Source organism: Myotis nattereri (assembly GCF_964212035.1).
Source record: "Myotis nattereri genome assembly, chromosome: 10".
NCBI classification, from domain to species: Eukaryota; Metazoa; Chordata; class Mammalia; order Chiroptera; family Vespertilionidae; genus Myotis; species Myotis nattereri.
The window spans coordinates 57964219-57978992 of NC_138085.1; the positions used below are offsets into that span (position 1 = coordinate 57964219).

The 14774-nt window shown below is 40.6% G+C and overlaps 1 protein-coding gene across 2 annotated transcripts in view; it reads right to left on the reverse strand.

The window, feature by feature from the left end:
* Positions 1-12142, reverse strand: part of GTF2A1L (general transcription factor IIA subunit 1 like) — a gene marked incomplete at its 5' end in the record, with an annotated part of 30353 nt that extends 18211 nt beyond the window's left edge. The window contains 4 exons of one of the 2 annotated variants that reach the window (XM_081101306.1): positions 614-669; positions 6723-6846; positions 7000-7101; positions 12122-12142. In XM_081101306.1, coding sequence (XP_080957432.1) covers positions 614-669; positions 6723-6846; positions 7000-7101; positions 12122-12142 — 303 coding nt within the window. The remainder of the gene's footprint in view (positions 1-613; positions 670-6722; positions 6847-6999; positions 7102-12121) is intronic. The other variant, XM_081101307.1, reaches the window with a different exon arrangement.
* Positions 12143-14774: the final 2632 nt, after the last annotated feature.

Consider the following 14774-nt stretch of genomic DNA (forward strand, 5'->3'; position numbering starts at 1 on the left):
TGAAAGAAAATGAAAATAGTTACTAGAGTATATACCATCAGTACCACGGAAAAAAGGTAAAAGACAAAGCATGCTATTTTTCTCCACCGAAAACTACTCAATTTTCTATACATGTTTTAATTTTATTTTCTTCCTCAAATCATGTGTGGGGAATCTATACTTTAACTTCTACTATACAAAAGCAAAAAAATGACCAAAATGCTCCACTTAAACCAAGGGACTATGATGTGGCTCAACTCCAAAGAGAAAAATATCAGAAAAAGTACAGTATCAAAATTATCTATTTAGAATCCATCAAGTATATAACATTATACAGTGTATCAAAACTCCATACAATGTAACTTCAGAAATATTATAATCTTGAAGGTGTAGTCTTGGTAGATGCTAATAACTTCTCTGGAAGATAGAAAAAGTTGGTAAGAAAATGTCAATTCTGGAACTCCTGAGTTTTCGCAACATCTTTGTTATAGAAATTTTTCCTGTTTCCCATCCTTTACCACATCCTTTCCTATTCACCTGAAGAATTAGGAATTATATCTATACCCAGTTTTCTGCTACCATTCACTAAATGTGGGGCATATCTTTTAAAATATATCTTAAATAAACTACATACCAGTTCTGCTGTGGTAAGACTGGGAAGAGTTCTACCAGCAGGAATAACTAAAGAAGCTGCATAGAAAATGAAATAATTATACAATTCATTAGAGTTTACCAAATGAATAAAATTCCTAAGTATAGCTTATTTTTTAAAACTGGTTTCCATTACTAACATGTTTGACCATGGTGAATTCTAAACTTCCTGACCCCAAAGAGGTAAAGTATTTAACTATATTTTTCCCAACAACTTTAATGACTTTACAACTAATCTACTTTAAATACCAAAAGAAAATTTTCATTTTAATAAAGTATACTGTATTATAGAAAGCCACAATAAATACCTAGATTATCTTTAGTAAGTCAATGTAGCACTAAATCTCCATTACATTTCACAGAGGAGAAAAGGCAATATTTGTTAAAGTGCGTATCTCCAAAAGATTGTACTATTGAACAAAAATATATAATCCAATACAAATTATCCTAAATTCTATAGGTTCAAAAGAGCTTTCAATTAATTCATTTTATAAAAAATATTTACAGTACTTTAGCCAAGTAAGACAAGCACAGCTACACAGGTGTAGAAATAAATGAATAAGACCATGTCTCCTGAAATATGCCTGCTTAAAAAATATATAAGAACAAATTCTTGGGGAAATACCAGCTCAACCTGTATTAAAGCTGATATCGCATATCTTTTCTTTATTATATACCAATTTTCTATGCTAACTTTCCCTTTATTATTTATAATGTATCTAAAAGGTTGGCCAAATGGCTGTAAATGTAATCATTTTAAAAATCAGTCTAAAAAACAAATAGTAATTCCAGTAGAAGGATCTCAGTTGATCAATGTAACCTTAAACCTTACCTCAAGGTTCATTTTACCTAGATGAATGTGACTGTTAGATTATCACTTTGTCTTTTCTTTAATAAAAACCAGAATGTTCAGGCAGCACAAAGGTATTAAATGTATATGGCCTTTTTCACATACTACATTAAGGAAATTGTCCCAAGATCTATTTCTGATACCAGAATGGTTCCATCATATACAACAAAAAACTCAGAAGAGCAAATGTTTTTTAAACCATTCTTCCCACATTAAGACAACAGACATGAGGCTACATAGATTGATGGTTAATGAAGCACAAAATTATTTTTATCCTCTGTTCATCTATGACTTCACTTATTAACAGGCATTCTTTTAAAAAGGCTAAATTAGGAAGAATTGTGGTGGCAGGAAAACAATGGTATTAGTCTTAATTAGCTGAAGTGAGCAAAGCTTAAGCTGGTACAGCCTAAGCCATAGCCTGAGAGGAAACAAAAATCTGTTAACACAGTGTCTGAAGCAATTCAATTAATTTCTTAAGGAAAAATAGCAACAATGTTCCTCTTTTAAAGACCTTGTAATAAATCCTAAAGAGTAATTCTCTATAGTTATATAAATCAAACAGAGCTGTAAGAGTTTTAAGAGTTTCTTTATAGCCATCAGAATAAAAGTATAAACAAACAGAATTTTATAAAGTTTCATGCAGCTCCTACTTAAGCTTGATACTAAATTCACAAGTTACATGCACCATTTATATATGTTCATAAATTATATACTGGTGTACGTATATATGTTATATATAAATTTATGTTCCTGCAACACACTTTTCAAAATATTCAAGATGGTTTTGATAACCAATTAAGTTTTAACTGAATACATGTTTTTAGTTAAACAAAGTGTCAGAATTTTGGTCTTCATGTATATATTTTAAAATATTAAATTTCACACAAAACATGTGCTTTTGGAAAGAATTCAATCCACAAACATAATTTAAGAAATTTTATAAAAAGACAATATGGCGCCCTAGCTGGTTTGGCTCAGTGGATAGAGCGTTGGCCTGCGGACTGAAGGGTCCCTGGTTCGATTCTGGCCAAGGGCACACGCCTGGGTTGCGGGCTCGATCCCCAGTGGGGGGAGTGCAGAAGGCAGCCGATCAATGATTCTCTCTCATCACTGATGTTTCTATCTCTCTCTCCCTCTTCCTTCCTTTCTGAAATCAATAAAGAAATATTTTTTTAAAAATAAAGACAATATGGCATAACAATATTCACATTTATAAGTGCATTTTTCCTTGTACACCAAAATGTCTTTGCTACATTACAATAGTTAATAATTTTAAAATTCCTAGTCCTGCTTTGAATCATTCCAAATCTTAATAATGAAGTCACGTGATCAAGAAGTGCAAAGGCTAGTCAATTTCCTCTTTGTGACTACTCATTAATATGTGGATGTCTCCATATGTTAACCAAACTGAATATTCTAACTCAAATTATCTCAAGAATCAACAGCATTGCTAAAATTTTCACCAGATCTAAGTTCAAGAACTACTAGATATAGAGTTTATACTTGAACTTTAGGAGTTTTAATACTTAAAATGAAAGCCACCACAAACCTCTCTCTGCTCCTGTTCTTCCTTTACCTACTCCCACAATGACTGATGGTTTCACGAAAAAGATCATGTGATATAAAGACCAAATAGCAGAAGCTGACATAAATTGCCCTAGAAATAGATTAGGTGGCTACATGTCCCAATTTGCCCAGAACAGTCCTAGTTTACACCTGTTATTCTGAGGTTACTAACAGAATCCCATTTCTCTCTAAAAATCAATAAAAATAAATCCTTGGGTGAGGATAAAAAAATTTAAAAAACTGACAGAACCTATGGTTATTCAGATTTAGGTATTTGGCAGACATATTTTTGAAAATGAACTAAGTACACCCACTACTTCAAGGAAAGCAAACTGATAATATCTGTTTGGTAATGATAAAATTCACATTTTCAAGTAAAAAATGAAATTTTGAAACTTTATATCCACCACAGTGGGCTTGATAGCTTTCTAATACTTTTTAAATAAGATATGTGGTGATATTAATGAACATGATTTTTTTAAATCTTATTTAACAAATGATGTGTCAACTGCACAACTCAGTGACCCAATATTTTCCAAATAACCAAATACGTTACAAAATTACACATGGATTAAAGAGTGATTCAAAGTGCAAGATCCACCAGCGCACTTTAACATTACAAAAAGTCCACTTGATGGTTTCAGATTCCACCTTGCACTACTTCTCAGAAACTACCACTTGTTGAGTTTTAGTGTAATATTAAATTATCTGAAAATACTATTAAAATACTCCTTTCTTTCCAATTATCTATCTGTGGGAGGCTAGATTTTCTTCATATACTGTAGCTAAAACCACATAGCACAACAGATTGAACTAAAAATAGATATGAGAATCCAGTTGTCTTTTATTAATCCAGACATTAACAAAATTTGCAGGAAATTAATACAATGCCACTCTTCTCACTCGATATTTTTGTTCTGAAAAAAAACAGTTTTATCAAATATACTCATTTTAACAAATATATTTTTATGTTAACATATGGTGATTTTTTAATTAATAAACCAATAATTTTTAAATTTATCAGCTTTAATTTCTAATATGGTAAGTAGATACTTAAAACCCATATAAAAGAAAGCTCTTTGAGCCCTGGCTGGGTAACTCAGTTCGTTGGAGCAGCATCCCATACACCAAAAAGGTTGCATGTTCAATTCCTGTTCAAGGCACATACCAAGGGTTTGATCCCTGGTAGGATCATGTTTCTCTCTCTCTCTCTCTCTCTCTCTCTCTCTCTCTCTCTCTCTCTCTCTCTCTCTCTCTCTTTCTCTCTCTCGTTTGTCTCTCACATCAATGTTTCTCTCTCTCTTATCAATAAACATATCCTTGAGTAAGGATTTTTTTTTAAAAAAGCTCTTTGAGGTCCTCAATTTTTAACAGTATAAAGGAATCCTGAGATGTCCCAAAAAAGTTGACAACTGAAGATGCAAGAATTTCTTAAATAAATGGATAATACAGTGAGAAACTATAATAGGGAAAACAAGTTTAAAAGGGTGAAACAGACAAAGGCAAAGGTTTATTGTATTGTAGAATTAATCTGAACTTGTTATCAAGATAAAAAGGTTGTAGAAATTAGTTTGTTATTTTAATCAAGCTTTTAAAAATATACAATGGAAAGATATAATTAAGAAGTACACCAGTTTTATGAGGCTATTTGCTTTAAGGATGTTATTTTTAGGATACCTAAAAATGAAGAAGAGAAAAAAGACCCAAAATGCATTTTTAAAGGATATATATACTCCCTCTTAAACTACTTGATTATAAATGATGTAGAAGAAATGAGAAAAACTGTCTTATTTAAATATAATTGTTTCTATTATTCTAACTTCTAAGACAGAGAATAATAAAAATGGTGAGTGAAAACCAACTAGATATATTAGTTTCAAGATTACTTTGTAGTTTAAATTACTGTGAATATTACCATCTTGTGGCAAAATCAAGTATTGCAATATTGAACAACAAAGAACCTGAGAAGTGTTAACTATGCTTTTGATAAAAGACAGTCAAGTATTTTATTCCTCTCACACCTGCCATCCTCCAAGCCACTCCTAAGTAAAAATCTCTAAAGTTCTTTAATAAAGAAAAAATTCAAAAAGATGTTTTTTAAATAGAAAAATAAAGGGATGTCCTAACAAAATAAATTTTGTTTAAAAACAAAAACATAACCAAAAATCCAACACTGATGGGAAATGTTTCGATGTGTCAACTTAGTAATTAAAACTGCCATGGCTAATTCTTATAGAGAAGAGTTATACTTTAAAAATATAGCATTAGATAAAATTTGTTTGGTAATTCACTATCTATTGTTAACTTCATTTTTTTAATAAGTTATAATTGCTGCCACACTTAAATTCTCTCATTTTGTAAATGAGGTACTAGCCTCCTTACTATTTTTCTCTTCACCTTGGCCCATGTGATTTTCATGTGAATGTTCCCCAGTATGCAATGAACAATCTAGTTATTACTGAAAATCTAATCCAAAATCATCTCTTACAAATGTTAATCTACTGAATTTCAGCTAAACTCAATAAAACCTATTTGTGTGTGTAGCTGCATCTGTGTGTTTATATAAACATCTACTAGTACATGTACACATGTGTGTGCATGTGTACATGTTTACACACATATATGTCTACACAGAGACACACACACAGAAAATGGAGCGTTAACAAAAACATGGAGATTATTCAGGCTACATCATCGTTTTGGATATATACAAAGATGGCTAGAAACACACACACACATTAGGGTAACATAAAATATTGTAAGAATCAGAGAAGAAAAGAAGGAATAAAGGCTAGAACAGTGGTTCTCAACCTTGGCTGCACATTAGAATCACCTGGGAATCTTTTTAAAATCCTGATTTCTGGGCCTCATCCTCCGGAAATTCTGGTCCTTTGTTACTAATGTTGTGGCCCCACCCCATAACAAAGAAACAGAATTTCTGGAAGATGAGGCCCAGAAATCAGGATTTTAAAAAGATTCCCAGGTGATTCTAATGTGCAGCCAAGGTTGAGAACCACTGGGCTAGAAAGATATAACAGTATAGTTTTATCTCTCATTAGCTAGTCTTTTCCAGTTTAAAATGATATACAAAATATGGACAAATATTTCTCTTAAAAGCAGAGGTCTAGATTCAATAAGTCCAAGAATAAAGATTAAATGCATATGGTAAATTTCTAGCCATCACTATATATATCCAAAAGAGTGAGGTAGCCTGAATAACCTCCACATTCTTGTTAATTCTCCATTTTGCTTTCAATACATTAACAGATGTATAATATATACAGAAACCAAGAGAAAGAATGCACAAGTGTGGTATGCAAGCACCCATCAATCCCTCTGCTTCTTCAGCAAAGGTGTCTGGATTACTCCTTGACTAGAACTCACCAAATACTCTGAAACAACCAAAGCATACTCCCGATAGCCACAAATTATATAACTTGTTCCTCTGAAGTAAGATTTTGTCACCTTTGTGGACTTTTAATATTTTAAAAAATTAGTTGAATAATCTGATTATTTGTCAATAGTTATTTGGGGTAACTGTGTTCACTTAATGGTAATGATTCTGAGGTCCGAGCCCTCTCACCTTAAGAACATTACCCTAATTCAAAACCACCACCAAATGAGAATTTGGTCTAAAGATCCAAATGGTACTAATTTACTAACTGTATCCAACCTGTTGATGATTGCAATGTTGGGTGCAAGCTGTGTGGCAACTGAAGGGTGAACAGAGATGAATGGACGCTATTTCTGAAGAAGTCTTCTGTTGCTTTAGACTGCAAAATCTTTGTTTCCCAGAGCTGCAGATAAAAAAATTTTGCTTTTAAAAAAATTAAAATGTCAGCTGATGGCACAATGAATGGGTAAGTATTAAACTATAATTAAGGGATTAAAACTATAATTATCAGTTCTATAAACTGAAAAACAAGACAGAGAAACTTGTATTGACAAACCTGCTTTAAGTCTTTTAAGACATGTTCCTCTATCCCTTCTTCAGCAAATAGATCCCGTACTCCTTCAATCACATCTTCAATTACAGATCTGTAGAGTTTAGGCTACACAAAAGCAATTGTTACAAGTCTTAAATTCTCAAGTTTGAATGTATTCCAAAAAGACATGCAGTGTACACTTCCTAAAGACAAACTGCCACGTGAATTTTAACTAAGTGCATCCTACCTCCAGTATGCATGCATTTGTGCTTGCCATAAACTGTGTTACATTCAGACCTATAGCCTCTGCCTATATCTACAAGACTGAGTTAGAAGACTACAATAAAATATGGGATAACTAGAGGCCCAGTGCACGGATTCATGCACTGTTGGGGTCCCTCGGCCTGGCTTGCAGAGATCAGTGGACCTCAGCGCCGCTGCAGCCTGGCATTATCCACCAGCTCATGGGGTTCCAGCCCACTATCCGCATCGATCCCACACAGCACAAAGTAGTGCGCAAAGCAGCAGGCAGCCAGGAAGTAGCCCGAGCCTGGGCTGGGCGCCATGCTGCTCCTGCTCATCCCAGCCCACTGTGCCTGCCACCACCTCCGCTCAAGTGCACAGCAGGAGTGTCCGCAGGAGAGGCTCATGCCACTGCAGCTGCACTCGCCAGCCGTGAGCCCAGTATCTGGCACCCATCTGTCAGCTGAGCGACGTGGGAGCACACGACCACCGGGGGGCAGCTCCTGCATTGAGGATCTGCCCAATGGTGGTCGGTGCACATCATAGCTACCAGCCCATTGTCAGGATACTTAGGCTTTTATGTCTATACTAGAGGCCCGGTGCACAAAAATTTGTGCACTCGGGGGGGTCCCTCAGCCCGGCCTGTGCCCTCTCAGTCTGGGACCCCCTCAGGGGATGTCCACCTGCTGGCTTAGGCCCGCTCCCTGGGGGGAATGGGCCTAAGCTGGCAGTCAGACATCCCTCTGGCAGCCCGGGAGCCCTCGGGGGATATCCACTTCCCAGCGGGGAGCAGGCCTAAGCTGCAGTCAGACATCCTTAGTGCTGCTGAGGAGGCGGGAGAGGCTCCCACCACCACCGCTGTGCTGGCAGCCATCAGCCTGGCTTGTGGCTGAGCAGAGCTCCCGCTGTGGGAGTGCACTGACCAGCCTGGGTGAGGGGTTGATGGCCATTTGCAGGCTGGCCACAGCCCCTTCAGGGTGGGGGTCCCCACTGGGGTGCCTGGCCAGCCTGGGTGAGGCTGTTTGCAGCTGATGGCTGTTTGCAGGCTGGCCACAGCCTCCAGCCACACAAGCTCCCAGTGGAGGCTGGCTGGAAGCAGGTATCAGGATTTATTTATCTTCTATAATTGAAATGTTGTTGCCTTGAGCGGAGGCCACAGCCGGCCAGGGCAGGCAGGAAGCTTGGCTTCCTCCATCGCCGCGGCAACCAAGCCTCCTGCTTGCTCCAGCTCCATGGCTGCTAGCTGCCATCTTGGTTGGGTTAATTTGCACATAGTCGCTCTGATTGGCTTGTGGGCGTGGCTTGTGAGTGTAGCGGAGGTATGGTCAATTTGCATGTTTCCCTTTTATTAGATAATGTACTAGAGGCCCAATGCACAAAATTTGTGCGCGGGGGTGGGGATCCCTCAGCCCAGCCTGCACCCTCTCCAATCCGGGACCCCTCAGGGAATGTCTGACTGCCTCTTGCAATCCGGGACTACTGGCTTCTAACTGCTCATCTGCCTGCCTGCCTGCCTGATTGCCCCTAACCCCTCTGTCTGCCTGCCTGATCACCCCTAACTATTCCCCTGCTGGCCTGATCGCCCCTAACTGCCTCTGTCTCACCCTGCACCCAGGACATGGGATTCCCTCCCCTGGTCAGCCTCAGGCACACAGAACCTGGGCCAGCTTCGCTAGGGCTGCCTGCAGCCACAGGGGACCAGCCGCAGCTGCTGGTGCCCAAGACCACAGTGTAGGCAGCTTGTCCCTCTCCCAGGGCATAGGCACAGGCACTGGCACCCGGGACTGCGGGGCAGGCGGCTTATCCCTCTACCAGGCTGCAGGTACAGACGCAGCCACTGGCGCCTGGGACTGCAGGGCATGCAGCTTGTTCCTCTCCTGGGCCAGGCCAAAGATGCAGGCACAGCCACTGGCACCTAGGACTATGGGGTGTGCAGCTTGTCCCTCTCCCAGGCCGCAGGTGCCGCCCCAGCCGCTGGCACCCGGAACTACGGGGCAGGCAGCTTGTCCCTCTCCTGGGCCGCAGCCTGACTGGTCCCCATTCCTCTCTTGTGAGCTCATTTGTGCCTGGCTGGTCCCCAATCCTCTCTCCCCAGTGTTGAGTGTCTGAGCCATTACAGCGTGACAGCATGAAGGCGTGACAACCATTTTCATATTAGCTCTTCATTATATAGAATATAAAAGCCTAAGCGATCATTACAACTGGATGACCAGATGTCTGGCCAGTAGCTATGACATGCACTGACCACCAAGGGGCAGAGGCTCAACGCAGGAACTGCCTCCCAGTCGTCAGTGCTCTCCCACAGCCAACCTTCTGAGACTGGCCAATCTCCCTCAGTCCCTCCCCCTGGCCGGCCAGCCTCAATGAGGGCTGACCAGCCATCCTCCCATAGTTGGCCCATATGGGGACTGGGCGAGATGGCCCCAATCAGCCCTGATCGCCCGCCAGGCCGAGGGACCCCACCCATGCACGAATTCATGTATCAGGCCTCTAGTCCTATATAATAAAAGGCTATTATGCAAATAGACTGAAGGGCAGAACAACCAGTCGCTATGATGTGGAATGACCACCAGGGGGCAGACGCTTAACACAGGAGCTGCCCCCTTGTGGTCAGTGCGCTTCCACAGGGAGAGCACACTCACCCAGAAGCCAGGCTCATAGCTGGGGAGTGCAGCGGCAGTTGGGGGAGCCTCTCCTGCCTCCATGGCAGTGCTAAGGATGTCGGACATCCCCAAGGGCTCCCGGACTGTGAGAGGGTGCAAGCCAGGCTGAGGGACTACCTCCCCCCCACCCCCACCCTCAGTGCATGAATTTTGTGCACCAAGCCTCTAGTATATAGGTAATCTCATCAGGATGTATAGTTACTGTTATGTTACCTGGCTTTTGTGTCAGTATTTAATCTCCCTACTCCTTTTTAAAAGAGAAACTAATTTAAGGCAGGTGGAAATGAACCTGTCTTTAATTTACCTTTTTCTCAAAGAGGCCAAAGGAGCTTTTTTTAGAATTTACTGTTTTATTTCCAAAAATGCAAGTAAACTCCTAATAAGTCATAAGATTGGAACAAACACTTACAATAGAGTAACCAAAGCCTGACCCACTTCCAAAATACACATAGACCAAAAAAATATCTGAACCATTGTCAAGTAAAAATATAACTGCACCAAAATGGATTGCCTAACAGAAACCAAGCAATGAAAGAACCTTACCCTTCCACAATCTGCATATTGCAGAGACTAAGCAACCCCTAAAATACTTCCTAAAAAAAAAACATATGCCATAACAGTATTAAAAACATTTCTACCCAGATTAAACACTGGTCATTATTAATAGAAAAATAGCCCTGTGAAACAAACTTGGTCCTACAAATCTATGTAAATTGTGCTGTACTCTCACCCCAATGTAAAATGGCAATACTAAGTGTAATAACAAGGCTGACCTAGTGAAAGTCCCACTAATAAGAAATGGCAAAACAGGAATTTAGTTGAGTTTCAAATTGCATAATCAAGCCAAAATGAAAATTGTGGCATTATAGAATTGCTTTTTCATACTATCCAGGAAATACTCCCACTCGTGCCAAGAGTAGCCAGGTTTTAAACGAATGCTTCTAAAGATTCAGGCTAAACCTATGAATAGGCCAATCAGTTACATTTAAATAATGTTATTCACAAGCATATCCATTAAGATTAAGTGCCCTAGATTAGTTGCTTCTCCTTAAACAGTTTACCCTGATAAAGGCATTCTAAATTGATGCTTCAATGTTAGTCCCAGCTAGTGTGATCGCATTTAAAGCTGAAGGAAAAAACTCCTAGGGCTAAAAACATCTTAAAAATCTGCCCTCAGAATGTAACAGCAGCCATCAAAAATAACCCATTAGAACACAGGTTTTCAAAAGCAAAGCGGGCAATAAACATTCTTTCTTTCTCTTCTAGGACTACAGTTAGATTTTATATTCTTCCCCTATCTGATACCTTTACTAAAACTATGTATAGTCCAGGAAATCTACCTTAATTTCTTCTCTATTTGAAACACACGCGCAGGCACGCACTCTTTCTCTCCTTGGAGTACATCAGATAAAATGGCATACATGGTAAGCTTATATTAAGGCATAAGTATTTTACATATCTTAAAACTCATTAACATCGGAAAATAGATACACAGTAAAATAATATTTCTCTAAAAATTGACTCTTTCGTGCTGCGCATGTATACATGGAACTCAACAGATCTGGACAAGCACATTGCCTTTCACCAGCTGTGAAGTCTGTGGAGATGAGTCCTTGCTTTCTTTTTTCCCCCTTTAATTCGGGTTTTTAAGATTGACAGAGGGTCCCACAAGCGCCACTTCACCTGTCAGTTCTCATCCTGGGGCTTAGGAACCCCTAAAGGAGAGCTGATTGTACAGTTAAGCAGTAAGAAGCTAAAAGTTAGGGGAAAGAGGGAGGGGAAGAACTTTGAAAATTCATGGTGGGAAACATGAAATATATTACCTGTGATTTTGCGTAAATAATATAGCTTAGAATCAACTATAACCGAACTTCAGAATTACAACCGGAGTGCAACTGAACTCGGGAAATGTCTAAACACAGGAAACTGGGGGGGGTTAAGGTCAGTTCCATATCTCACCACCTTCTAAGATCTCATTCTAGACACCCTCCGTCTGGGTGAGGAGGAGGGAAGGGACACATGCTCTTCCGGTGGGAGCCAGGCCCAACTTCCGGCAGGGCTACCTGCCCTCATTCCATCCTCCCACACGGAGAACAGCGGGAGCCCCTAAGGGTGAGGGTTTCTTCAAGTCTGAAGGCCAGGAGGGAAAAGGGTGTGCAGTGTTAGACTGCCATAAACCCAGGACCTGGCACCCTCTGCACCGAGAGTGTAGGCCCAGAGGCCGGGCGGGGCCTCCTTACCACGGAGTTGACACAGGCCATGACGGCAGCGGCTGCAACGCCTCGCCGCTCGCGCCTGCGCAGTACGCTGTGTGCTTTGAGCGTCGTGCTCCCCGCGCTTTGAACGTCCTCGGGTGCACGCTGCCTACGTGACTACCGTGACTACGTAAGGACGTAAGGACGTAAAGGACGCGCAGGGGTGGAGGCAGGGAGGAGAGGTTCACAGATTGAGCCGGGTTTCCTGGAGGTGCGGCGCCAAGGCGGGGAGAGGGTGGCCTGTGTGGGCAAGGAGCCAGCAACTAGTAAACCAGGGTGGTTACACCTGGTCTGATCAGCTCTGGACCGTACACATGACCTCTGAAGAACCTCTATTTTCTCAATCTGTGAAGAAAAATAAAAAAGGCTAAGAATAAAGCAGTATGCCGGTTCACCTTCAGCTCTGAGCGCGGTTGGGCCAGGAAGGAGGGGAGGCTGATGGTATCTGTTCTCTCCTACCCGATTTCATTCCTGCCTCTCCGCCCACTCGCAGCTGAACTCCAATAAAAATAGAAGAAGAGCCAGGTTCTTCAAGATTCGTTCTCAAAGTATCGGACAGCAGCATCGGGAACCTTGTTAAAGTGCAGGTGAATGAGGCCCACCCCAGAGCCGCAGAATCCCTCGCTCAGGATGGGGCCCGGTCCTCTGCAACTTGCACATGCCTCCCGGCGATGCTGAGGAGCACTTCATGAGACTCTGTCCCAAGACAAAGATTCTCAGCTTTGCTGCACGTTGAGATCACCTGGAGAACTTCATAAAGGTTTGGCACTTAGGTAGCACCCCAGAGAGTCTGACTGACCATGCAGCTGCGGTGGCGCACCAGGCTGAAGGGAGCCAGCACCCCGGTGCCACCCAGGCCCATTCCTCCTCGGGCAGAATCGCCATCTCTTGCTCTACAGTAATCCCCTTCCTCCCCTCAAGAGTAGAGCATCTAGCAGTGATGGCGAACCTATGACACGCGTGTCAGAGGTGACACGAACTCATTTTTTTGGTTGATTTTTCTTTGTTAAATGGCATTTAAATATATAAAATAAATATCAAAAATATAAGTCTTTGTTTTACTATGGTTGCAGATATCAAAAAAATTCTATATGTGACACGGCACCAGAGTTAAGTTAGGGTTTTTCAAAATGCTGACACGCCGAGCTCAGAAGGTTCGCCATCACTGACGAGGGCATACCTTGCCTAGGGCAGAGGATAGATGTAAAAATAAATAACCTGCAGGATTAGGAAAGGGAAGAAGTCATCTATTGCCACGACTCTGCCCGTGAAACAGCCTTTCTAGCCTGCAGATCGGCCCTAGCCTAGTCAGATGGCTTATTTAATGATTAAAAATTCTATTAGGTTTAAAATTGGCTGTTTATTTATTTAGTTGTGCATGTGAGTTCAGTAGAGCTATTTATGCCCTACAACTCTTTATTTGCTTTTCCTGGGTCGGGTATCTTATGGTTTGTGAGTTTCAAGCAGCTGATTTATATGAAGCCCTTCAGAAGACTTTCCTAAATTGAAAACTATCTGAAATTTCTTTTACAAAAACCCAAGAATTATATACAGTAATGTTTAATGATTGTATCTCTGCCTGGCAATTTACTACCAGAAGTATTCAAAGTGACTTATTTGTCACCCAAAATAGAAAGCTAAAAGCAGTCATTGATTCCTACTGATATTATAAAATCCAATTAAATTATTCAAGCTGGGAAATAAGAAAGCTGAGAGGTCTCTTGTTTTCCATCTTTTCAAACCTAGGTTTTAAAACTCTATTCATAGAGTCTAAATGCATAGGATTGGTAATCACCTAGCTTTTTGTGAGAGCATACTATTTTATATTACTTCATTATATATTTTACCTCCTAGGGCTATACTGTAGACCATACATACTATTTTTGTAGTTAATGCTCACCCAAGGATACTTTTTTCTTTGATTTTTTTTTTTTTTTTTTTTTTTTTTTTTTTTTTTTTTTTTTTTTTTTAGAGAAAGTAGGAAGGGGAAAGGGAGGGAGAAAGAAAGAGAGAAAGATTGATGTGAGAGAAGCACATCGATTGGTTGCCTCCCGCATGCACCCCCAACCAGGCCAGGGGTTGAACCTGCAACCCAGGTACTTGTCCTTGACTGGAAATCAAGCCCGAGACCCCTCAGTGCTCAGGCCAAATCTCTAGCCACTGAGCACACCAGCCAGGGGAGGTCATACATACTTTTGAAATTAAATTTGGACCTTGATACCAATAAAAAGTGTGACGAAGGCAGGCGTGGGCAAACTACGGCCCGCGGGCCGGATCCGGCCCGTTTGAAATGAATAAAACTATTCAAAAAAAAGACCGTACCCTTTTATGTAATGATGTTTACTTTGAATTTATATTAGTTCACACAAACACTCCATCCATGCTTTTGTTCCGGCCCTCCGGTCCAGTTTAAGAACCCATTGTGGCCCTCAAGTAAAAAAGTTTGCCCACCCCTGGACTAAGGGTTGAACTGTTATTACTGAGTATATTTAATATACTACTTAGTAGAGTTACATTGAGGTTATGTAACTTTGGCAGAGCAGTGTCAGCAACTTTTCATTTGTCCCTTGGGATGTGTCTGTATGATGATTAGTAGACTTAGATGTAATTTTTTCTCAAGAACAGACAATGGCTTTTA